General features: G+C 43.4%; 1 protein-coding gene and 1 pseudogene across 12 annotated transcripts in view; both read left to right on the forward strand.

The window, feature by feature from the left end:
• Positions 1-25,493, forward strand: part of Pparg (peroxisome proliferator activated receptor gamma) — a 122,590-nt gene that overhangs the window by 42,943 nt on the left and 54,154 nt on the right. The window contains exon 1 of one of the 12 annotated variants that reach the window (XM_004875118.4): positions 15,001-15,213. The exons of 9 other annotated variants lie outside the window; for them this stretch is intronic. In XM_004875118.4, coding sequence (XP_004875175.2) covers positions 15,132-15,213 — 82 coding nt within the window. In that variant the 5' untranslated portion in view covers positions 15,001-15,131. Of the gene's footprint in view, positions 1-15,000; positions 15,214-17,604; positions 17,680-22,849; positions 22,977-25,493 lie in introns of those variants that run through there. 2 more of the 12 variants (XM_004875113.3, XM_087207190.1) reach the window with 2 other exon arrangements.
• On the forward strand, positions 21,391-21,543 carry LOC147829058 (U2 spliceosomal RNA; annotated as a pseudogene).

Here is a 25,493-nt window from a genome sequence, read left to right on the forward strand (position 1 = left end):
GCATAAAAATTTTCCTCTTTTTTTGAGACAAGGTCTTACTGTTTCCCAGGCTGGCCTCAAACTCCTGAGCTCAAGGCAGTCCTGCCTCAGCCCCCTGAGTATTTGGGGTACCTGGCTGCATAGAGCTTTAGAACATCTCAAGTTCTCTCACACAGTAACATATTTACTCCTAATAATAGTGCTTTAAGCAAGACCTACGTTGCTCTGCATTGGATTACTAAAGCCTGAAGACATCAGGAGCGAGGACAGCATGGGCCAAAGCTCTGCTCCTTCCCCACCTATGGCTCTTTACAAAACCAGGAATTAATTACACTAGAAGTACCCAGAATTGAATCAGACTAAAGAATTAATTGTGGGCACTGATTGTTTAAGCGGGAAAAGAAAGTAGAAGAATATTATGAATAATGGTCTTTGAGTTTGCCTAAGAATAAATTTTTCAAAGAATAAATACCATTTCAAAGAATAAAAACCATCTTTGTTAGCACCGTGGGTGAAAGGAGATCAATGGGGTTGAGCTCCTTGTGGACATTTAAGTTTTGGTTAGAGGACTGTAGAAGGCCTTAAAAACAGGCCCTATCTGTTTGGAATTTAATAATTGGTCAGTCAGCATGGAACACCTAGGGCTGCGTTAGGAATTATACATGAAATAACAGGCGTACTCTCCAGTTTTCAAAGGATTAACAAGTTCTACCTGGAGAAATAAAACAAACATGAAACAAACCAGGTCTAAATGAGTCATTAGGGGTCAGAACTAATCAATTGGCTTTCAGTGAGCATTTCCTTTTGCTAACTCAGAAAAATGGATACCATTATATGTTACAGCATAAATAAGGGAGCCAGAAGCAAGTGCTGGTGGTGGCAGCACACTAATTCATCCGATAATGCTCAGTGCACTTACTGAGCATGACCAAATACGGCAGGCACATCTGTATACCATAGGTGCACAGGAGTGAGTGGCTAGGTTCTTTTGAATAGAACTGAAATAACTTATTAGGAAATAATGGCAATAAGGTGAGGAGGTGTGTGTGTGTGAGAGAGAGAGAGAGAACCATGCAGAGGTTAAGCCGATTCTGTTCAGGAGCAAGAGTTGATAATAGATAGGACATTAATACTTTAAATTCATTGAATAGAAGAGCTCAAGAGAAAATGTTCGATGCTATCTAATCTACTCTGCTTTCCCTGTCTCAACTTGAGAAATGGGGCTGTGAGACCGGAGCTGTTGGGACTTGCCTCCGTCCATGAACTGAGTCGGTGGCGGAATAAAGGCTAGGCCGGCTAGGCCCACACCACCTCCCGGGCTGAAAGGTCGCTAACACGAATCGCCTATTTCCAAAGCACACTGTGAGGACCAGGTCTTAGATTTCAGATTAAAGGTTAGGATTGTCCTCATCGAGCCTTCGGCACAAAACCAGGATTTAGAAAATGCATGCTGTCTGTCTGTTTTAGCAGATAGCTGATATATAAAATGGGAAAAGGCTGAGTGAGATTAACAACATACAACCTGGAATAAATGTTTGGTGGATGGGACCCCGGAGAGCCATGCTGTAGACTCAGAAGAGGCTGTGTGGCTCCACAAAAGTCCTGTCACTCCTTTTTCTACCTCTTCTCCTTCTCCTCCTCCTTCTTCTTTGGTTTTGTTTGTTTTCTTTGAGACAGGGCCTCACTATGTAGTTCAAGCTGGCTTTGAACTCACTATGTAGCCCAGGCTGGCCTCGAGCTTGCAATCCTCCTGCCTCAACGTCTGGAGTGCTGGGATGACAGGTGTGTGCCACTGTGCCCAATCACTTCTTTCTGTATTTACAAAACTGAGGGTTAAAATTCCTTCAAATCAGTTTCAATTACTTTATATAGCTGTATCTTACTTGAGTAAAGTACAGGCTTCAATGGGAAAAAAATTCTTAAAGATTCTCGGTATTCACATAATTTTTATTATCATGTAACTTCAATGTGAACAAAACTAGCAATGGACTCTTTACAATTATAGCTCTTACATATCTATGCAGCCAAAACAAATTAGCTAGTAACAAGTCATAAACCCTTACCACTCACACTGGAAGCGGAGATGCAAAAACACCTGCCACACATGCTTCTGATCTGCCGCAGATGTGACTACGTTTTCCCGGATTTCTCTTGTTTTGGACACTCTGAGAAATATTCCTTTCCACAGAATCCCTGATCTCACTGGGCCTTCAGTTAATGCAGATCATTCGTATGTTCAGCAGCCCTAGACTTGGGAGTGCTGAAATCATATACCAGCCAGGGCGCTGAAGTCGCTTATCAGTATTTGTTATAAAATTGTCCCGGTGGTCTGTATATGAATTTTTATTTCATCAAGATGAGAGCAAAATGGAAAACATAGAATCAGGCTGAGAATGTATGGCTCCATGGTGAAAGTGCATACTTGGCAAGCCCGAGGCTTTAGGTTTGATGCCCAGCACCAAAACAAAGAAGAAGCCAAAGATTTGGAATTAGGAACTTTATCAAAAATTAGAAACATGCTGGGTGTGGTAGCGCACACCTATAATCCCAGCACTGAGGTGAATTGTATGTGTGAAACCGGAAACTTTACAAAATGTGGAAGATATCTCAATAAAGTTGTTTGAAGAGCTTTTTACAAAGAGCTCTAGGATTGCTAGGAATATTTATCTATTAGCCATCTGCATTTGCCCAGTGTAAGAGGCCTAGCTGGAAACAAAAATTCTGCTTCAGTCCAACCGGGGGCTGGACCCAGTAATCAAAATATCATGGATTCTGGCTTTGATGTTGTCCCTAACTGTAATACTTGGGACAAGACTGTGGGCAGATGGGGGGCTTGCTTTCCCCATCTGTGGGTGAAGAACCTCTTTGTGCCTCAGTTGTCCCATCCTGAAATGAAGAGGAGGATAGGGTAAACATTCTCTAGGATTTCTTGCATGTATGCCAGTTTCACCCTAACATTTCTGTTTTCTGTTAGTCTCCACCTCCTAGGTGCCTGACACACTTTTCTCAGAGCCCCTTAATTCCACCTGGCAGCCAACTTTTCTCTTTAACCCTGGGCCATCAAAGCTTTCTGACCTTAATCCTCAGGTCTTTTGGGGACACAGTGACCCAAAATGTTGATCTAAAAGTTCCCTCTTAAACTGAAGGCGCATGGTTCATCAGCATCCTGAGCTGTGTTCTCCTCAACCCAGGCTCCTTGCCCGCCTCCCAGAGATAACAATGCACTTCCCCTTGGGGCGGTACATGAGGATACAATAGCCTGCACAATGCAGTGACCTTAAACCAGCTCATTGTTTTCTCGGCTGCCTGAGGAAGGAGTTGTGCTCTTTGGGTCCCCCGAAAGATTTCTGGCTTGTTCACCTCCTCCGATTCCCAAGCAACAAACAATTAAGCAATCTGGCCCCTTCCCACTCTCCGCCGGTGTGTAGGATGCTTGTCATCTTGCCCGGAGTTGCCGTAGCACTTAAGCTTTTCATCTTACTGTGTGCAAGAGATAACAAATCAAAACATCATTAGAAGGAGGACTCAGTCAAGACTCGATTTTGGTTTTATTTGGGGGCACCTATTTTAGAGTTGAGATAGATATTTCTTGGCTGTCTTCCTGTTTTCATCTTCCCTCTCCTTCCCTTTGTGTTTCAATAAAATGCTTGTAAGTGTTTCAAAAGAAGCTTGCTAACATGGAGCTCATGTGAATATAAAAGCGTAACATCTGGGGTCTAGAGCTCCGCATACCTGAGGAGAAGCATCCCCGGAGAAGGGATAGTAAGCAAGGCGGTTGGAATGTGTTTCCCACCCTCTGGGACCTGCCTCCTAAAGCTATGCACACACACAACATCATTTTTGCAGAACCTGTTAAGTTTGTACTCCGACTATCCCCCCTTCATTCAGGAATAACTATTGGCTAAACCTGAAAATTCCTGTTAATGGAAATTTTTAGGTAAAATGGAAGCATTAGTTAAATTATTTAGGAGTTAGTGAGTGGTTTTTCATCTGAGAAAAAGAAAAAGGATTAGACACCCAAAGAGCCAGGGATTTGGGCCTGGCTGGCAGCTGTTATAAGAAAAAAGTGAAGTTGAAGTAAAATTCTCTAAAAAATAACTGAAAAATGAGAAACTTGGATGTATTTTTTATGATGAACATTCAGTACACAGAGGAAACTGGTATGCCTCACCAAGGAAATTTGGGACTGAGGTTACCTACCCTTTTAACAAAAGAGAACAAAGTAAACATTTAGTCTCCCCCCACACCCACTTAGGAACTGTATTTCAGAGTAATCATAAAAGCCTTTCAGGTAGAAAATTGCCAGATAATAAATGAGGGAGAGATGGAATTAGAGCAACTTCACTTCATAAACTCCAAGTATTGATTCAGGGAAGAGATCACCAAGTTTATTAAAAACTTTGGGTAAATCATTAATGAAATCGAATACTCTTAAAAGGCTAAAGTAGCAGTTCACAGGTTGGTATCTAGCTGCAAGGAGAGAAAAGTAGCACAGCCATGGAGAGATGAGACTGCCATCCTTCCCAGTTAGTGATCCATCGAAGGGCCAGGTCCGTACTGCATGTCTCCTGCTGTGTCAGAGGGGGAAGCACATCCCCTGTGGAGTAGTTGAGCAGCCAGAAATACTTAACTTGAATCCATAAATGCTTAGATCTAATATCCAGTTTGTAGGAAATACAGGAGATAGAGAAACAAGCTAAATGATACCATAAGAAGGCAGCCAGACTAATCTAGAAGACGGGACATTGTACAAGGTAACTGCCCTGACTGGTCAGTGGCCTGAAAATGAAGGGGACTGGTGAAGAAAAGGCTGTGGTGCTAGTTTTAAAAAGACTTAAGTGGCATATGACCGAATGCCTTTCATCACCCAGGACTAGATTGAGTCAACTATTAAGAACAGTTTGGGCCAACTAGGGAAATTTGAATAGGGACTGGACGTTGTTAGAAATGAAAACTTAAGTGAAAATGTGGCGATAATCAATTTTAAAAACACAGTTTATGAAGAGCAAGTGCCAAATCTCATTTTGATTAAAAAATACAAATACTGTATGTTTATGGATGCATGTATGTATGTATGTGTACTTAGGTTATATGTATACATTTATGATGACACATATAGCAGAAAAAGATTCAGATAGATAAACACTGAGACTTCAACACTGATGATCTCTGGTAGTGTAAATACAGATCTTATTTTTACCAGTCTGTACTTTCTAATTATTAAGAGCAAATGTGAATGAGTTCTGCAATAATAAAAGGTTATTTTAAAGCACCACAAAATAAAGCTATCTTTTCAAATAGAAAAGCACCTGCAGAAAGATGTAAAAACTAGGAACTCGTGAGAGTGCCCGCAGCCTTGGAGAATTCCAGAATGGGGGCTGACGCGAGCTTGGCTGGGAAGTCCAGGCCTTCACCTCAGACATCTCTGTCCTGTCCCGAGCCTGCCTGTTGCTGTCCCGTGCTGTGCACACAGACTCACCGATGGTAGCCCTGAACTGTGTGGGCTGGTATCAGGTTCCCTACACTGATCTGAACTCCCTGCCAGGTCTCCTGCGCAGTTTCCACCCCAGCCCTCCCCTGGGGCCCTGCAGACAGCTGCCTCCCTCTCTCCCCTTGCTCTCAATTCTCTCCTGTGCCAGCCACAGCTGCTCAGGCCTTCGGGCTCCTCTCAAGTCCTTTTCCCTGCAGGAGGTGTTCAGATCCCTTCCATCTGTGTCCCTCGGGGCTCTGTCCGTTCTTCAGTATGCAGCCTTTGCACCTGGCCCTCGCTAGCTGTGTGGCCTGACTCGGTCTCCTCCCCTAAGACATGACAAGGTAACCATTTCACAGGGTGTGAGGGCTGAGAGAAGGGATGAGAATCAGTGTCCAGCGCTGTCCTGCAGGTCGTGTGTGCAGCTCAACACCACACCAAAGCAGGATGGCAGCCACGGCACTTGGGCTCTGGGGGACACAGCGACCCTGAAGTAGGGTACTTTGGACTTGAAAGGGCTGCTCCTGCTCTCTTTCTGGCTGGGTGACAACTTGCGTGTGTCGCCTGATGTCTGATCATCCTGTAGTCGTGTCTCCTTCTGGTGACATGGAGCTACTTCTCAACCTCACAGATGTTCTGATGTCTAAATGAGATTTTATATCAGAAAACAACATGGCGCCTGGTGCTTGGTCAAAGTGGAAGCTGAATCTTCAAGCTGGTTCATACTTTTTTGGTCTATGTACTTGCTTTCACTAATGGAGCTTGTAAAATATATTCCATAAAGCAAGGTGGAATGAATCCTGGATTGGAACAGAATTTATAGTGTTGTGTCTAAAAAAGAGCGAGAGAGACAAACCTTTAGATAAATGGCCTAACATGCTGTCAAGTTGCTGAAACTCAATGGAAAGTAGATAGAAACTGTACACTCCACGATGCCCACTGTTTAACTGTCAGCAAATTCATTCCCTGAGACAGACTTCCCAGCTCTTGTTTTTCATCATGTCTCTCTTTGCTCTAAGGAATAAAATGTGTCTATGTTTGCCAAGGGAACTTTTAAAAGTCCTGCTTGTGTTTTTAATATTACATACTCTACGCGTACAGTACTTCCTCCTGCAACATATTCATGAAGCTCCTTTGAACATAAAAACAATGGGAATTTCACTTGACAGTCGATCTTATCATTTTATTAATCAAGTGTCAAGTATAAGATTTACATTTCCAGCTATAAGAATTCATAATCCTGTAATCCCAGCTCAGAGGGAGGCTGGGACAGGAGGATTGTAAATTTGAGTCCCACCTGGGTGATTTAGTAAGACCCTGTCTCAAAACTAGAATAAGTAAATAAAGAGGGGTGGGGATGTAGCTCAGTGTGACTTTGGTTCTGGTACCCACCCCTCAAAAAGAACTTGTAAGGTTTTAATTTTGAGAGCCTACTCTGCTCCAAGCACTGGTTTATTTAAGGCAACTCTAACTCTCATGAGTTCTTTAGATGAGCAAACAGGCTTAGCAAGATGAAAACATTTGTAAGCGACAGCGCTCGAAGTCCCACCTCAGGCCTGACCTTACTGAGTGAGGACACATAGGTAAAGCTCTACAGCCAAAACTCAAATCCAGGTTTCTGGTTAGTTTTTATTATTGTCTTTTTTTTGGTGCTGGGGCTGGAACCCAGCACTTCGAACATGCTAGGCACCCCAGCCCTGGACTCCATATTGAAGCCCTAGTCAGCAGCTGCTACGACTTTCTTGTTTTACTTTCAATAACCTCTTAGCCTTGTTATGAGCTTCAATGAAATAAAATACTATTTTATTAGAGTATTATTTTTGTTAGAGTACTATTACCACGAAGTGAAAATTTTCACACTGCAATAGGATTTTTAAGAGCAAGGAACTGTGTCATTGGGGGGGGGCCATTGGTAGAAGAACCCCATAGCTCTAGGTCGACTCCTGCAGAATCTATGAATGAGGCAAGAGGATGTTTGTCAGCAAAGTGAATTCCTGAATTGCTGTTCAACTATCTCCCAGCTTTAATTACCAGGGCACTGTGGAGTGCTTGTGGGTGGAGAGTACCGTGTGTGAACACCATGATGAGTGGGGGCATTTTCTGGGTGATTCATCCACATGAAGTGAACCAGAGTCTAGTAAAATGCTCGTGTGCGGCTAGGCTTTCAGTGTGATTGTGGACATTCAAGATAACTGATCAGAACATGTATTTGAATGTTTTATTGCATTGTTTTAATGAGGTGGAACACAGTTTGGAGCCTTGAACTGGGAATTGAGAAACCTGATTTGTAGCTCACACTCTGTCCTAGCTATCTGGTTAATGCCGTGGCAAATCATTTTATCCTTCACGAAGCTGTTTTCTTTCTGCGACAGATCAAGAGTTTGAAGGGGTTATTCTCCCTGGTATTATTTTAGGAGTCTGTGATTTCAGTAATCCCTGTATTTCTTTCAGTCCAATTACAATGCTGGCAAAGTGCTTCTTTTACATACCCGAAACCTGAGTCTCCTTCTGTGGCCCCCCCACCTCCCTCCGAGAAGATGTTACCTAAGACATCTCCATGTAACTGAGCTGGAAAAATTAATTGATAAAATCTGAAAAGTGATGATACATGCTTTGGAGGTTTAGGATTTCCCACAACACAGTATGCATCTGATGATGATATAGCTCGTGGTATTTTATCATACTGGAGACCCAATTACTGGGGAATTTCAGATATCACATGCAAAGACAAGTCAAAATAGTTTAGCTTTGGTACAAAGGTATAGCAATTTGAAAAGTGTTGTGTCGATCCCTAGAAAGTGGTCAGACGGGTTAGGCTCTCTTTCAGGTATTACAAAAGTTAACTTTTGAAGGAAAGAGGGACAAAGGAAAATTTCAGTTGGGATTTTTGGGGGTTTTTTTTGACTTTTAATTTCCAATAGGGCATTGTTTTTCCATAAGAAAGTGCTCTTTTTTTTTTTTTGGTATCGGGGATCGACCTCAGGTCCTTATGCTTGCGAGGCAGGTGGTGGAACCACTGAGCTAAATCTCCGGCCCTTGAAGTGCCCATTTTATGCTGTCACCTTGGTATTAGTCAGCTGTGGAAAGGACATAGTAACTCAGGGTTAGAACATGACCAAAAATACAATGTATAGAATTTCCACTAAACTTTCAGTAAACTGTTGACAGCATAGTATTAATTTTATATTAGAAGCCAAAAGATCCTTGAGGATCATTCTGTTTTACAAAGAGGCCCCTCTTCTCCTTCTAGAGTTAAGAAATGGCCCAGGGTTGAACAGGAAATCTGGGGCTGAGCTCAGATAAGAACCTAAATACAGTTGTGCATGGTGGGACAAACCTGTAATCCCAGCGCTCAGGAGGCTGAGGCAGGAGGATTGTAGTGATTTCAAGGCCAATGTGAACCTCATAGTGAGACACTGTCTCAAAAACACCAAAATAGACAGGCATGGTTGCGCATGCCGGTAATCCCAGCACCTGGGAGGCTAAGGCAGGAGGATCACTACAAGTTCGAGGCCAGCATGAACTACATAGCAAGACCCTGTCTCAAAAAAACAAAAAACCCCAAAATAACAACCTAAAATCTAGGTCCCCTGGCTCCATGTCAGAGTTCTTATCTACTGTTTCAGAGTCAAGCCCTTTAAAAAATATCAAATGCCTTCCATCCTTAGCACCATTAAAAAAGGAAAAAGCGGGCCGGGGATTTAGCTCAGTGGTTTCAGCGCCTGCCTTGCAAGCGCAAGGTCCCGAGTTCAATCCCTGGTACCAAAAAAAACAAAACCATCGCAGAATATCAAATACCCCTCTATTGGAGCTGTTGGGTTCAAGTAAACATCATTTTGTCCAGTTATTTTTCTTTAAATAAAAAAAATACAGGGCCGGGGATTTAGCTCAGTTGTTCCGGCGCCTGCCTCGCAGGCCCAAGGTCCCGAGTTTGATCCGCAGTACCAAAAAAAAAAAAAAAAATACAGCTCTTTAACACATTAATCATGTCTTTAAGATGTTACTTTTTAAAACTCTGGAGGAGATTACAGTTTTTGGTAAAGAGGGTGGACTCTGCCTTTCCAGAAGGGCAGGGGTGGGCTCATTCAGCGGTGGTGGCCTCCTAGGTCCGCTTCCGTGGGGATGTCCAGCTAGGGAGAGGGCTGCGGTGGAATTTGCATCCAGGATACGGGCTTGTTTGTTGGTCTCAAAGCGTGTGTCACGTTGGCACACCACTCCTCCCAGGCCGGCTCCCCGTGACTGTGAAGAAACCCTGAGCTGATGCAACCTCCGCTCAGAGATAAGGTTCCCCGCCAGCTGCTGCCGGCCGGGAGAGGACAGCTCTCTCGGGACGGTGGTAGGAGCTGGGTGCTGGTTCTGCCTGCTGCTTTGGAACACCATCGGGAAATCCAAGTCTTGTCGGAACAAGAAGAAAATGGAAGCCGTTAACAGTCGATTAGAGCTCCAGACTCCTCCTTGAATGGTACATGTGACACAGATGTGGCAATTCTTTTGTCATTCACTCCATCAACAACAATAAACACGTATTTGATGCCAACTAGGGGCATCAGGCTAGGCTGTGGGGTGTGGAGGCACTAGCGGCTCTTCGGGTGCTCCTGAGCAGCATACGTGTCGGCAGCTCTGCGTGCTGCCCGCCCCCAGGACTAACAGCTCATTTTCCACAAAATAAACCAACCAAAGCAATTTTAAAAACCTAAATTCAATCAAAAGCCTGAATTTCCAAACCGATTGCAGGAAAGGCAAGGTTTTCATTCACTTCTAAGGATAACACAGTGCAAAAAACAGTTAATGTCCTACATCATGCAAAGATTTTATGAAATCTTCCTAACATTGAGTAATTTTCAAAGAAACTTGATATATAATACTGTGATTTTAGTAACTATAGATTTCTAGATCTTTTTGTGCTTTTTGTTGTTGAATCATTCACAACTTTTGTTGGTCTCATTGCTTTCTCCTAAATGTACTAAAATTTGGGGAGTTTTCGGTTTTTTGCTGAGTGATAGATATGAAGGTTCTTTTGGCCAGAGGCAGGTCCCATAAGTCATATTGAAGACTAACTACTAAAGAGCAGCTTTCTCGAACACCTCATTTTTGTCATTTTTTTCGTGTCATGGCCCCGAACAGTTAAAAAAACTTTCCGTCCTGGTTCATTTTATAATCCTTCTTTGTTATTAGCCTCCCTCTTCCTGGGGGAGGAGATCCACAAATGCCATATAGTCCTGAGTCTCCAGTCCAAAGAGAGACCGGTGGCCCCAAGCCCAAGCTCCTCACAGCTCTGGGGTCCGCTCCTGTGCTCCAGGCTTCTACTCTGCCCTGCGGTGTCAGGTGACAGAGGACGGCCCCTGCAGGGCAGCTGCACCCGTCACCTTTTCCAGAAGGTGCCGCGTACCCTCCCCCGTGAGAAGCGCGGAGACCTCAGGCGGAAGTGCAATTGGCCTCAGGGCTCGTGCGTCTCCTGGTTTGGTTTTATAAGGAGCAGGAGCGGGACTCTGACGGAATCTGAAGGCCCTGGAGATAGAGGCAGTCACATGCGTGTCAGAACCCTCATTGAATCTTCTGGTCTTTCTCATACTGCCCGCTGATAGTCAATACTTCATGGAAGCAGATACATTAGTCCTAGTGTCAGTGCATGCTAGCTGTCCTTAAAAGTTAAGCAACTAAGAGACCACGCTTTCAAGACGTGTTTGGATGATTTTGGTAGATAGAGTTAAATGTGAACTCCTGAGGATAGGAACCTTGGCTGATTACTGTATTTCTCTCCTGCGTCTAGAATAATGCCCAGCACTTCATAGGTATTTGGTGGCTATTTGATGAATGAGTGGATGAATGGATGGATAGATGTAAAATAAAATTTATACATCTTTTCAGTATCTCAGGAAAAAAGAGATGTATACTTAGGTAACAATGTGACTGGCTTGGTTCCTCTTCATGTGTATTAGCAGGTTATGTCTTAAGTGACCTGGGCCTATATTTGTGACAGGACAAAAGATTATCAGTAACAAAAATAGGATCAAGCAAGCCACACTGTATAACTGTGGTTAGTAACTTGGGATGCTTGTGTGTTCTCTCAAGACTGTAAGTGACATTTATTGGGCCAGTGTGGTGTCAGGCTATTTATCAAAATTGTAAATTATGTGTATTGGCTATTCACACTTAGCTACATCCCTACCCTATTTTAAAATTTTAATTAATTAATTAATTAATTTGCAGTACTGGGGATTGAACCCAGGGTCTCCATGCTGAGCTACATTCCTACCCCTCCTTTTAAAAAATTATTTATTTTGAAACAGGGTCTCAGGTGCCCAGGCTGCGCTTGAACTTGCAATCCTCCTGCCTCAGCCTCCCAGAGTGCTTGGATTTCAGGCATGTGCCACCATGTGTAGGCCATTTTTAAATTTTTTTTTTAAATTTTGAGCTATGATCTCACTGTTGCCAAATCAATTGTCGTTCTCCTGCCTCAGCCTTGTTGCTCACAATTGTGTCCCTAGCACTAAGCTCAGTGTTTTCCATCTATTATATATGAATGTTTATTGAGCACACAGATGAAATACAGTGCATAAGAGAGATTTTTGCTCTCAAGTCAAAAACAGGGTAGCCTGAGAGAGGAAGGGGATGACAGGACATGTAAGAGCCATATGTATGGGAGTTCCTGGATTCAGGTGTTAAGGAAGAATTCACTGTTAAAAGTCATATTTTGTTTGAGTAGCTGACACACGAGAGAACTACAGTATCAAGGCTTACCAGCCTCCTGCCCAGGGGACACACGGCTGGATGTGTCCCGGAAAGGAAGAGAGAGGCTGAGCATCCAGAATTCATGCCTTCAAGGCTGGCCTCCAGGAAGGACTTGCGTGTTCCAGATAGAAACAGGCAGGGCAGAGCTTGAGAGCCACTGGCCTTGGACCCCAGGCAGGGCAGATTCCTGGACACAGATGTACTGCACCCTGAGCATGGGAAAGGGGAGGTGGGGAGAAGGGCAGGGACCCCTCACCACCACTGGCCCCTTCCGTCTGGCTCACCCGACCCTTGAGGGGCGGCTGAGTTGAAGAGGTGTTGCAGACACTCTTCAGGTCTGAAGGCGGGGACTTTGGGCCCTCACTGTTGAATCTGGAGAAGGTGGTTGGCTTTGGGGCCGCTCTTTGTCTTCTTAACACAGGCTCCAGCGGAATGCTTCTGCCCATGTTCTGATCCTCAGCACCCAGCGCAGCCTTAAAACATTTTGGTAAATTCTTCCACATTTATTATGATGCCAGGACGGAATGCTAAGCACTTACCCAGGCCCTAACCATTTTTAAAGAGCTGAAGAGATTCCTGGGGCAGGGAAATGAGGCAACAGTGGCGAATTGGGCAAGACACTATCACTTCATAGGAAGTTTACTATTTAGATTCCAACTCAGTTTGGACTCTGAGTAGGAGTACCTACAGGCAGAATGGAACCTCAGCTTTTATTCTGTTCTTTTAGAAAGGGGTTCTTGACTTTCTTTATTTTTTCAGGACTAGGGGTTGAATCCAGGCCCACGTGCATGCTAGGCAAGTGCTCTAACACCAAGCTATACCCCAGCTCTTCTCATTTTATTTTAAGACAGGGTCTTACTAAATTGGCTAGGCTGGCCTTGAACTCTTGATCCTCCTGCCTCAGCCTCCTGCGTAGCTGGGATTGCAGATGTGTACCATCACATCTGTTTGACTTTGGCCTATCATAAGTTCCACTAAGAAGCTTGGATTCTATCACATCCTTAAATCTTTAAAGTCCTGTGGGCCTTCTTGTCTGGTTTTTGTTGTCTCAACAAAGACTTGAACAAGGACACTAAGAAAAGGAATCAAAAGTGTGCATTTATTGAAGGTGGAAGAGAAATACACTCTGCAGAGTGAGAACAGCCTTAAGGATAAAGAAAAGGACCTTTTGTGCCCAAAATTCCAGTTATCTCCTTCTCACGCAAATAAGGCATTGGGACAGTTGTCCTGTCAAACACTCACTTGGCATCAGTCATTTGTAAACTATACTATCAAAAAACTCCCTTGGCTTCCTGCCATATGTAAATGAAGGGTCAGGAACAGGGTCTATTGATTGGCTGTGCCCATATGCAAAAGAAGTATTGAAAAGATCACTTTTCTGATTGGTTCTGTGTCCAGTGATGATGGTGTCACCCTATGGGGAGTATCCCTTACCCTGTTGCCCTGTCTTACTTGTATCTAGACTACTTTTAATATAAGTACATTTCCAGGCATTAAGAGGGAAGGAGAAACTTCTTTATTGACAATTAAGCTGTAGATATAACATTCTACGCAGCAATCATTATCCCCATCATTTGGACTACCCACAAACTTCCTTACCCTGAATTACCTTAGTGAAGGTGTTTTGGGGCTTAAAAATAACAAGTCATTGCCCAACCCTCCTCTTGATTCTGCACTGTTCAGGCCCAGTAAACATTTTCCCATGGGGCTATTGCTCCATGGTTGACAGGAGGACTTGTACTAGTCCCCTCAAAGAATGAGTATTACTCAACACAGATGAAGCAGATACGCGGTTATTCCACCTGGGGAATATCGGGACAAGTGACATTCAGAGGCCTACTGCCATCTGATATATGCTGCCATGTGTGGGGGCATCTTTTAAAATGCACACGTCACTGCAGTTCTCTTAGGCCACTTGGTGACAAGACCTGCTCCCTCATTAGCAATTGGGTACAGCTCATGTTTCCCTTTGCCAAAAAGGGCAAAGGCTGTGAGCAAGGAGCCAGCTTTTTTCTGATTACAAAACTGACCACAATTCCTTGCCAACCTAATAGGGTAAGTCGTTTTTGCTCCCCCCCCCTTTTTTTTTTCTGGTAATGCATTATCCTTCTTGGCGAGAACTCCATTTTCCCATTATGACATAGCTGTTAGCATTTAAATATCCACTGTTGGGACATTGCTGCAGTTGCTGTTGATGAATAAACTGAAGTTTAAAAGCAGCAAACCCTGATCTATAAACTTGAAAGCATAGCAGAACTTCATGCTCTCAGCTGTTCAGTTTTATAGAATTTGGAGCACAGTCAATATCATTTGGGGCTTTTTAAGATAGTCAAATAAACGCCTTAGGAATAGAACATTTCGGTAGCATGCTGGTAGCAAAATATTAAACTATAAATACATATGTGAATTCCAAAGTTTTTTCAGAGAGTGTGATTAGAGACTCAACCAGGAATAGACATCTAAGAAAAGCTGCCCAAGTAAATTGATCTGGTATTTTATAATCCAGAGACTTGAGGTTTTCTCTTTGAGAAGTAGCAGGTATGTGTTTACCACAGTAACAAAGGAAATCGACTATGGAGTGGAGTCTGCTCTGCGACTTCCCAATACTATACAGTTCACGCCCCTCAAGACACTAACCATGTGGGTCACTGGCGCGACAGTGTGGCAATGCTTTCCTTGTAATGTACCAGGTCTTGCCAAAGCGGCAAACCACGTTAGGACACATTTTGTCACAGCTGGCTCCTCACAGGGCAACACCAGCCAACTTGAGCCCAGTCCTTGCTATACTTATGCCCATCTCTCTCCCAAATCTTTGGAAATTGATGTCTTCACTCACTGCTGTATTCACAAGTTCTAGGACCATGAGTCCTTTCCCTTAATGGATTGATCTTTTGCGAGAAATAGACACAGCGTCAGTGTGAATTTCAAAGCGTCTCCACCCCATACTGCCATGGGAGAGACTGTGGGAGACCCTCCTGTGGACTCAGAGAGTGAGTCCTTCACTGATGCGCTGTCTGCCAGTGCCCCGCAAGGTAAAGTCGGCCCCGGGTTCGGCTGCTGGGGAGGCCTGGGGCACTTGCGCAAGGGTGAAATCGCTTGGCTGGTTGGTTCTCCACGCTCATTTCTGTACCACCCTGTGTGCACTCCGGTGCCTCAGTGCTGTGCTTGCAGCAGTAACGGTCCCTTATTAATGATCCACAACCTTAAACATAGCAACCTCACCTAATCCGTATCTTAGCTTTCCATGTGGCTGCCATTTCCTGAATTTTAAGCATGAAAGGTGTATTTATATCCCAGAGCAATCCTACTTGTTTTTTATTTTCTGAGTTTGCATACATTTCCCCAAAATACTGATGGGCTTACTAGAATACTCAAAGGGCCACTTTTTCACCTCTTTATCTCATATGTTAGGTATCTCTCAAAGCCTTTTTTATTCCTCTTACATACAGCATTTGTATTGCTCTGAAAGTACTCTCAGCACTTTTCAGGGCCAGCTGGAAATTTAGATATTTGTACACATATCTGATCGCTCCCAAAGAATATCCCAAAGATCCTCCCAGAGTGTAGGAACGAGTTTCATTCTGTTTTAAATTTCTTCCGATATCTCCTACCCTAATACATTGTAGAAAAATAGATTGTGGGGACCTAGAAGAAAATGTGTTTTAAGCATCTCATTTTACACATCAAGAAAAGGAGGTCCCTAAAAGGTTATATGTCTGCTAAATAAATAACTAAATATATTATTTCTATTTGGATTTGTCAGATTGAAGCAGAAACCTCATTTTTCAACATTTCTTTCTTGGCTTTGGCAACTGTGAAGTTCTTCATTTCTACAGCTCCTTCTACTGGAATTTCTCAGCACAGCCCCTTTCTGCTTTGTTTCATGTTTATATCTATATTTCTATTTATTTTTCTCTTCTTGTAGATTGTATATAAAAGCAAATTGTGTTAACTGCACATTCATGTTTTATAAATGCTAAAGCATTAAAATTCAGCCACTGAATAGTTGAAATGGTTAGCCCTTGACCTTTGAATTTTCCAGGAAGCCCGAAGTGTGAATATATTAGTCACAATTTTTTAAAATATCAAACTTTTAAAAAAATTAAAAAATTTCCTGAAATATTATTTTATTTTATTACAGTCAGGTGTGTGTGTGTGTGTGTGTGTGTGTGTGTGTGTGTGTGGTGCTGGAGATGGAACCCAGGTCCTTGGCCATGCTAGACAAGTGTTCTGTCACTGAGCAGCACCCCAGCCCGATCACTGACCAAATGTCGGTTTCATTCTCCTTATCACTTTCGGTGAGCCATAAGCATTATGGCTTTTGTGAGTTAGTAATTTCAGCTTACCTCAGGGCAGAATGTCCTGGCTCAACTGCAAGTAGAGCTCTTGAGTCAAAATTGGATAGTTGTGTCTCTTTGAAAAGAGTATGTCTACCATTCAGCACAACAAATATTTTAGGTTAACTAGGGGGCATGTACTGTTTGTGGCAAAGAACGATTACGTGACCCAAGTTAGTTTTCATTCTATGCTAATCTCTATTTTCATGCCTTGAATTTGCCCTGAGTATAATTTCTCTGAGTCTCAAATCAATCTGAGAGAGTAACTGAGTGCTTTCCTCCTTAATTAATATGATACAAAACAGAATTATTTGCCAGGTGCTGTGGTGTACACCTGTAGTTCCAGCAATTCAGGAGGTGGAGGCAGGAGGATGGGAAACAAAGCAAGATTCCGTATCTTTAAAAAAGCAAAACAAAACCGAATAGATTTATGAGCAGCTAAAGTTTATATTTTGTACCAGTAATTTAAGCTTTGTCCTATGTTCTTCTTCTGCTTCTTCTTTGTAAGGATTTTTCTGTATTTTGTAGATGACCACTAAGTACTCACTCCTGCCAAAATAAACAGATAAACCTGAAAATCAATCAGATGTCTGGTTCTGAGCCGAGCGAGGCGGGGCTCTATGAAACCCTGTGGGGTTAATATACAGACTGGGCCTAGGTAGAGAAATCAGTAGGTGCTCTGCCTCCTTCCTCGTGGGCAAAGAGGAGCTGGGCATCAGTGCAAGGAGCTGGTTGCTGCAATTGAAGAAAGAGTGGCACCTTTGGTGCGAATGACCCAGATGTCCACCATGCTGCGAGATTCATGAGATTAACAGCCTCTGCGCGCCCGGCCACTCCACCCGAGGAGCAGCTCTGTCTGCCCAGGCTCCTGCCTGCTGTGGCTCCTGCACGCTGTTTGTTCCCTTTCCTTTTCGCATCCAGAGCTCCTCCAGCAACCCCAAGTAACCCCGCGCCGGCTCAGGAGTCATTTCCACCAGGAGAAATTGGCAGGACGCGAGGAAAGCTTCCAAAGCCCAGGCGGAATGTGCCTCCCGCTTTTAGTGCCAGACCTAGTCCTGTGTGAATTCTGTAATTGTGAGTTGTTGCACCAGAGCGTTGAGAGATGATGACACACTTGTCCTTGGAGCTGATTGAGCAACGGAAATAGGCCTCAGAGACATGGTAAGTGCTGCAATCGGCAAGCCTTCGAAACGGAGTCCCTCCCGGGATGGAGTGAGTGGTAGATCACGCACCATGCCCACCGGGGCTGCCTGAGCTGAGCTGCAGGAGCTCAGGGAGCAGGGGAAATGGTGGAGTCAAGGGCCGCAGTTTTCACCTAGCACCCCAGCCAAGGTGCTGAGTGCAAATGTCGTGCAGGTTAAGCCACACAGTGTTTGCAAAAACAGATCGCAAGCCCTGTGTGTGTGGAGTGCATGGTTTCAGCCCGGTGCAGTGCCAGACCCTTGAGGATGGACTAGAAGGCTCCGACAGAGTATCCTAAATTGGAAGCCTTTTCCAGAATATGGAAAAACAGAAACAGAAGTTGTCTTCTTTGCCCTGAAACAATGGCAGGATTATTTGAGTAAAGTGAGGCGTCTGTGTGACCTCTTGTGAATGTTTCAACAAGGAAATTATCAAGCTGAGAGAAAGCATCTTTATGTGTGATTTTTTTTCTTTTAAGTAATTTTTTCCAAGTTTGATCCCTGGTACCAAAAAAAAAAAGTAATTTTTTTTTAAGGTGGAGAAATTACCTCTCACTCACACTAACATTTGTCTCTGAAGAAACTGACTTGCCAAAAATTGAAATCATTCGAGGGGCTTAAATGATGTTACATTTTTCATCAGTTACATCAGTTACATTTTTCTTCTCAGAACACCAAAGAACTGTCTTGGATAATAACGCTCTCTCTATATGATAAAGTGGAAGTCGAGGAAAGATTCATGTCATTCACCTGGCTCTGAATTTCATAACCTCCCATGGAGTAACAGTTCAGAGTACTGGAGGTGCAGCTCAGTGGTAGGGTGCTTGTCTAGCATGCACAGAGGCCTGGGTTGGAGCCCCAGCACTGCAAAGAGTAAATATATGTATGTGACGCTTAACACTTTTTTCTACTTTTATCATTTATTTCTGATTGAAATGTTAAAACTTCTGTCTTGAACTCTAGGAGTTAGTAGATTTAGTATATTCAGACTCTGAGATCTTGCTATTTTTCCAAATATTGTCATGTCTCATGTACTTTCCCCTAAAACAATGAATTCCAGTGTAAGAAATACTGGAAAGAAGTGTTGCTTATATTAGATGCTTACAAGAAAACACAGGATTGCCTTTAATCTTATTACAACCAGTACTGAAAGCTGTTGACAGCAGTTAGCACTTTAAATTGATATTGAAAGCACTGACATAAAGCATGAGTCTTCAAACAAAAAACAACTTTTATCCCTCTGATAGAGGTTGCCGTTGAACACTGTTTTGTGAGCATTCTCACTTAAACCTTTGACCCAGGGAAATCCCAAATTCAGCAGGGCTTTTCATTAGGTGTAAACTCCTGGGTGAAAGAAATGTGACTGGAGTTCCTTTCTTCCTTGTCTTAGGTTACTAAGCACTGACACACAGTGTCTGTTGTTTTAGCTTCTTGAAAGCAGGCACGAGAGGTTGTCCAATAACCGCCCCCCCCAACTAGTGTGGAGCATCTGTGAAAATATGTGTGACAGTGAGTTGGACTTGTTTGAATGGAACTAAGTTTCTGTCAACTCAGTCTGCCAGGTCATCGCCCACACACACACGCACACACACACACACCCTGCAGTTTTACACCTGTAACTAATTTAGACACAGAAATTGCATGTGTACCCGATAGCAATGGTAATCCAACTTGCACAATCTCAGAATTAAGATCACATGGCCAGGCCAGGGATTTAGTTCAGTGGTTTCACCGCCTGCTGCGCAAGCGCAAAGACCCAAGTTCAATCCCCGGTACCAAAACAAAAACAAAAGATCACATGGCCATTTGAGTACACAGTGTCTTAGAACCATGTAATTTTTATTTGAACAAGAGATTGCCACCACAGGACCCAGGTTCCCACAGTGGCGAATGGCACTTGTGGTTAGCATTCGAGAGCAGATGTCACACCAGCGACTGTCAGGTGCCTGCTGGGACCCCTCCCTCCTCACCTCAGGCCCGGGCCCGAAGGTGGCCTCCAAGCTGCCCCTCTGAATGACTGGCAGAGAAACCACCTGAAAGCCTGTCTTTATGAGTCTTCTGGTTCCGAGCACCTACTGTCTGCGAGGCACTGCAATGGATGCCATGCCATCTAGATGCCTTGGCCTGCTGTCACAGCTCTATAACCTGGCTCCACCTTAGGCATTTTCCCTTCTTTTCCACCATATCCTAGAGTTTGGCCTGGTCTGCTCTATTCTGACTAAATTCCCCTGTCCAAGAGTAACCCACACTCCCTCTGGCCTCCAAGCCTGCTTCGACCTAATTGGCCTGCCTCTCTCAATTCCCCCACCTTCCTGAATCCTTCCTGTGATCCAAGGTCAGCTCAAGTTCCCTTGCTCCAGAAGCACTGTCTGAATACACTACTGCTCGTTGTAATCTGAACATGTGCTCAGACATTTTCCCTCTCCCACCTCCCCGGTGCCACTGGTCTGACCCTCGAGGCTCTCTTGCCCAGGTACCACAGATCTGTCATTCACTCCCAACTCTGCTGTCAGTCTGTCTTAAAGTCAGGTCTGTTCCGCTGCTCAGAGTCTCGCCCTGACTCCCTGTGTCACAGAACCCCAAATGGCCCTACGCACCCTGCCCCACCCAGCCGGCCTCTGTGATGTCCTGACCCTCTGTCCCTCTGTCCATCCCCTTCCTGATGCTCCAGCCTTGCTGCCTCCTGCCAGTCCCTAGCACCAGGCCCACCCTGCTTGGTGCCTCTCCTCTAGCTTCTTCCTGTCTGTGGTCCTCTTGGCCTGACCTCTGCTCGGCCCCTGCACACTGATGCTCAGAGCTCACTTCCAGGGAGAACTTCATGGCCACCTCATTGGATTAACTGCCTCCCTGATGCACGTCCCTCCCCTATGATTTCCTGATGGTTGTGGTCATGGCTCAGGGTCTGCTGCATCCCATGAATGACCACGGCATTGACCTGGGAAGCAGAATAGTAAACCCTCCGACACAGATGTTCTCCACCACACCATGTAGCTCTAATCACAGGCCGTCTGCTTTCATGGTCAGCCCTGTTTTGTAATCAAAGGGAGAGGCTGTGTTCGCCTCTCCATCCCTAACACAGATCCTATATCCGGCCACAGAGTGGGGACCTAAAGTTCTCAAGATTCCTTCATCCAAGCCAGTATCTTGCACCTCAGCAAGCCCCGGAGAGCAGGGGCTGGAATACGTTTAGTAAATAAAGACAGAGTTTAGAATAGATCAGATATTATTCTAAAACCAAAATATTTTTCTAAAACCAGTGCCAATATAAAGAAACCATCTATCTTGTGTACGCTGCAAACCAGGTACAAATATGTTTTGAATGATCAGTCACTGAGAGTTATTTGCCCTATGTCTATCCCTATTACAAATATTACTTATCTATGAATTATCCAAATTCCTGAGTTCTGTACATCTATTTACCTTTTGATACTTTTGGTATTCATTTGAACCTCCAAAAGACTTACTGGCTAGCAGTACTAAAAAAAGCAAAGTAGCTTGTTTGATTAAGTGACTAATAGCCAATTCATAGAGCACTAGCAGATATTCTCTCTTCTCACCCTTAAAAAAGAAGTTGGCACTTTGGAATCATATAAATTTTCATTATCTGGGCTATCTAAAGTTTTTGATTTCTGTGGTTAAGTTGGACATACTGCCTATTTTCTTACAATCCTTTCATTAGTATTTGAGCTTCATCCCTTCTCGACCTTTTGGCTAAGATCAAGTGTAGTATTTGAGCTTCAGAGTATTTATATATCATCTGATACTTTTTTTGTTTGTTTTTTGAGACATGGTCTTGCCACATGGTTTGCGCTGGCCTGGAACTCACCCGTGCAGCCTAGGCTGGTCTCAGATTCACTGCAGTCCTCCTGCCTCAGCCTCTGGGATCAGAGGTGTGTGCCACACAGCCTGGCTCATATCATTGATCATAGTACTTATTTGTTCCTTAAGATAAAACGTGAACCCTTTGAATTTTTATCTGTCCCATATCAACTTATTGGAGGGCCCTAGTTGGAAATGTATTTGGCCTTTATTGTGCATGAAGCCAATTAGAAAAAGAGACAGCATGTTGGGGCTGGTTTTAATACCACTTTAGAAGTTCTGAATCGAACAGACCTTAAACAAATACTCTGGAATTCCTAGTCCTTTTAACACAACTGGAAGGGTTCATTCAAGTCATCCACACCCGGACAAAGAACTGGAGCATAGCGGCATTCCAGAACCCTGTGGCTATCTTAATTTGTAACCCACAGATTCGATACCTGTTTTTGAATTTTATATAAAAATCGAATCATACATTGTTTACTCTTCTGTGTCCCATTCTGCCACTCACCTTAGGCGGTGAGATCAGTCACACTTCCCAGTAACTCATGCTGCTGTGCGGGGATGCGCGTGTGGCTGTGTAGTTTGTCCGGCTGCCTAAGGGCCTTTGGGGGCTCCCAGCAGTGCACAGGCTCCCCGGTCGTTCACGCACGGGTCTCCTGGTGAAAGCGCATGCGCATCGCTGGCCAGTAGATGCCGTGGGGTGTGTTCAGGTCTGGAAAAGTCGGCCCTGAGCGTCGTTGAACCAGTTTGCACTTGTACCAGCAGCGTGTGTGTAGGAGCACATCCATTTTCTGTACCTCTTTCCACCATTTGTGTTTTCTGTCTTTTATAGTCTAGCCATTCTGGTGGGTGTGTGGGAGTATCCGATTATGATTTTACTTGGTCAACCCACTTTAAAGCAGTAGCTGTCCATTTGGCTCTCTTTTCTCATAAAGCACCTGTTCAAGTCTTTGCCTACTCTTAAATTGGGTACTTTTAAAAGTTCTAAAGCATACATCGTCAGATAAATGTATTTGCAAGATCTTTTCTGTGTTGCTTTTTCATTCGCTGATAAACTAGTTTTGTGGTGGTGCATGCCTGTAGTTCCAGCACTCAAGAGGCTGAGACAGGAGAATCAAGCCTGAGCTACCCTGAACTACATAGTGAAACCCTATCTCCAAAAAAAACAACAAACAAAAACATGTTTTTACACTTGATGTAGTCTACTAAATTTTTCCCTTACACTCAATATTTTAAATATCCTATCAAAGAAAGTTTTGCCTGCTCCAAGATTGATAATAAGAAGTTTTTATTTTTCAAAGCTTTCTTGGTTTATATTTCGCATTTAGATCTGCTGTCACGTGGAGCTGGTTGTGTTCTTGTGGAAATTCATTTGATCAGCTAAATGTCCTGAAAACTCATCCTTTCCCATGGCCCAGCGGTGACACTTCTGTCATGAACCAGGCTCCCTTGTAGGTATGAGATTGAGTCTGGATGAACTCTTCGGTTGCACTGATGTGTTTTCCTATCTTGGTACCAATTAGCATACTGAGCAAGTCCTCCAGTGTCAGTCTCCCTCCTCAGGATGCCCTGGCTGTTCTCAGTCCTTTGAATTTCTGTTTAAATTATAGGTTTACATGTCAATTTCCACATGAAAGTATGGGATTTTGATTGGAATTGTTCTCATTAGTTGAGGGAGAATTGACAGCCTGTTATTCACTCTCCAAACACATGGACATGGATTATCCTTTCATTTACAAAGAAATTTAATAACATTTTTGAGTTTTTAGTTTAGTAATTTTACACAGTTTTTGTTAGATTTTTTCCCTTAGTCGTTTGGTGGTTTTTAAGCTATGACAAAAGTCATTTTAAATTTTCTGTTTCTATTTGTTGCTGGCTTATAGAAATACAACTGGTTCTTGAATAATGTATCCAGCAACTTGGCTAAATTCTATTTCATGGGTTTTTACAGATCCTGAGAAACACTCAGGTTCTCTGGGAGGAGTATTAGTTGTATTTCTGTTTTTAGGGTGCTTGTGTATTTTTCCCCTTCTTGGTATACAACAGGACTTCCAGTACAGGATTGAATGAAAGTAGTGATCGCTAATACACTAGACGTCCTTGCTCCAGAGGAAAGCCTTAAAATTTTCACTAACTCTGGAGGCCACTGTTTCTTTATGGATATCCTTTTTTTTTTTTTTTTTTTGGTACTGGGGATCAAACTCAGGACCTTGTGCTTTTGAGGCAGGCGGTGGCACCACTGACCTAATCTCTGGCCCCTTTATGGATATTCTTTATCAGACTAATGAAGTTCCCTTTTCTTCCTTGCTAAGAGGTCTTTTAAATTATAAATTAATGTTTAATTATATCAGACACTTTCATACAGTCGCTTTGGGGGAAGGTATCAAACCCAGGGGTGCTCTACCACCGAGCTACATCCCAAGGCGTTTTTTACTTTTTTTATTTTGAGACAGGATCTCAAATCTTGTTAAGGTTGGGCTGGAGATTTAGCTCACTGGTTCCATTACCTGCCTCACAAGCACAAGGTCCTGAGTTCAATCCCCAGTACCAAACAAACCCCACAAAAAACAGTGGTTCAAATCTTGCTAAGTTGCCGAGACTGTCCCTTGACCTTGTGACCCTCCTGCTCACCTACAACGTCGTATGAAATTTTATTGATAATGTTGTAAGAGCTCAAGAGGAAGGCTTTGAAAAAAATGCTTACCATGGATACTTTTATATCCCATTGTCTTATATTTTATAATAATAAACAGTATAGCTAGTAAAAAATCACCCAGTCACCCACAGTTGCTAGTGACCTGGCCAGATCTGTTGACACTTGGTTTTCACCATTGTTTGGGTTTTACCATAACCTCAAGAAGGGTGCTCAGCAGCATAACTGGAAAACAAAAAAGCACAGTGTGCCAGGGTACCAGACTACACAACTGTGAGAAAGTGGCCTCCCCTCTAGATAATCCAAGCTAGTAGAGGTGCTCAGCCAAGGTGAGCATGTCTCGGAGCTCAGTTTTGGTTTGGGCTCAGCTAGCTGACGAACATTCTATGAGTTTGGACAAATGTGTAATGACATGTGACCACTACTATAACACTACAGAGTGGTTTCACTGCCCTAAAATCCCCCTCTGCACCTCCTATCCCTCCCCTGGCTCCCTGATAACCAGTGATATTTTCATTCTTCATAGTACCATTTCCAGAATGACCACATAACTGAAATCTTCCAGTCTGGACCATTTTAAGATTGGCCTCCTTGGGCCAGGGATTTAGCTCAGTGGTTTCACCGCCTGCTGCGCAAACGTAAGGATCCTAGTTCAATCCCCGGTACCAAAAAAAAGAAAAAGAAAAAGAAAAAGATTGGCCTCCTTAACTTAATAATGTGCATCTAAGTTCCCCCTGTCTTTTCATGGCTTGGTAACCCATTTCCTTTTGTCACTAAATATCCGTTATCAAGATAATAGTCCATTCTCTGGATTACTACAGTTTATTTATTCACTCATCTCCTGAAGGGTAGTTTAGTCACTTCCAAGTTGGGCAGATCCAAATAAAACTGCTTTTAATCTTTGGCATGTGGAAAGCCAGTTTTTCCAGCACCATTTATTAAAGAGGCTGTCTTTCTTCCAGTGAGGGTGTTTGCCCCCTTTATCAAAGATGAGGTGGCTGTGTTTGGAGTTGTTTCTGCATCTTCAATTCTGTTCCATTGATCCTCAGGTTTGTTTTTCGGGTTGGTTGGTGTTTCTTGTTTGTTTGTTTGTTTGCCAGTACTGTGCTGTTTTTATCATGGTAGTTTTGTAGTATAATTTCAAGTTAGGGATTGTGATGCCCCCTGCCTTGCCCTTGTTGCCTAGAATTGTTTTTGCTATCTAAATCTCTTCTGATTCCAAATGAATTATAGGAATGTTTTCTCTAGTTCTGTGAGATATGCTATTGGTATTTTGATTGGGATTGCATTAAATCTGTATAACAATTTTGGGAGTATGA

The sequence above is a fragment of the Heterocephalus glaber genome, unplaced genomic scaffold (genome assembly GCF_053883595.1).
Source record: "Heterocephalus glaber isolate CG9 unplaced genomic scaffold, H.glaber_assembly_v1.0 deba00000768, whole genome shotgun sequence".
In the NCBI taxonomy this organism is placed as follows: domain Eukaryota; kingdom Metazoa; phylum Chordata; class Mammalia; order Rodentia; family Bathyergidae; genus Heterocephalus; species Heterocephalus glaber.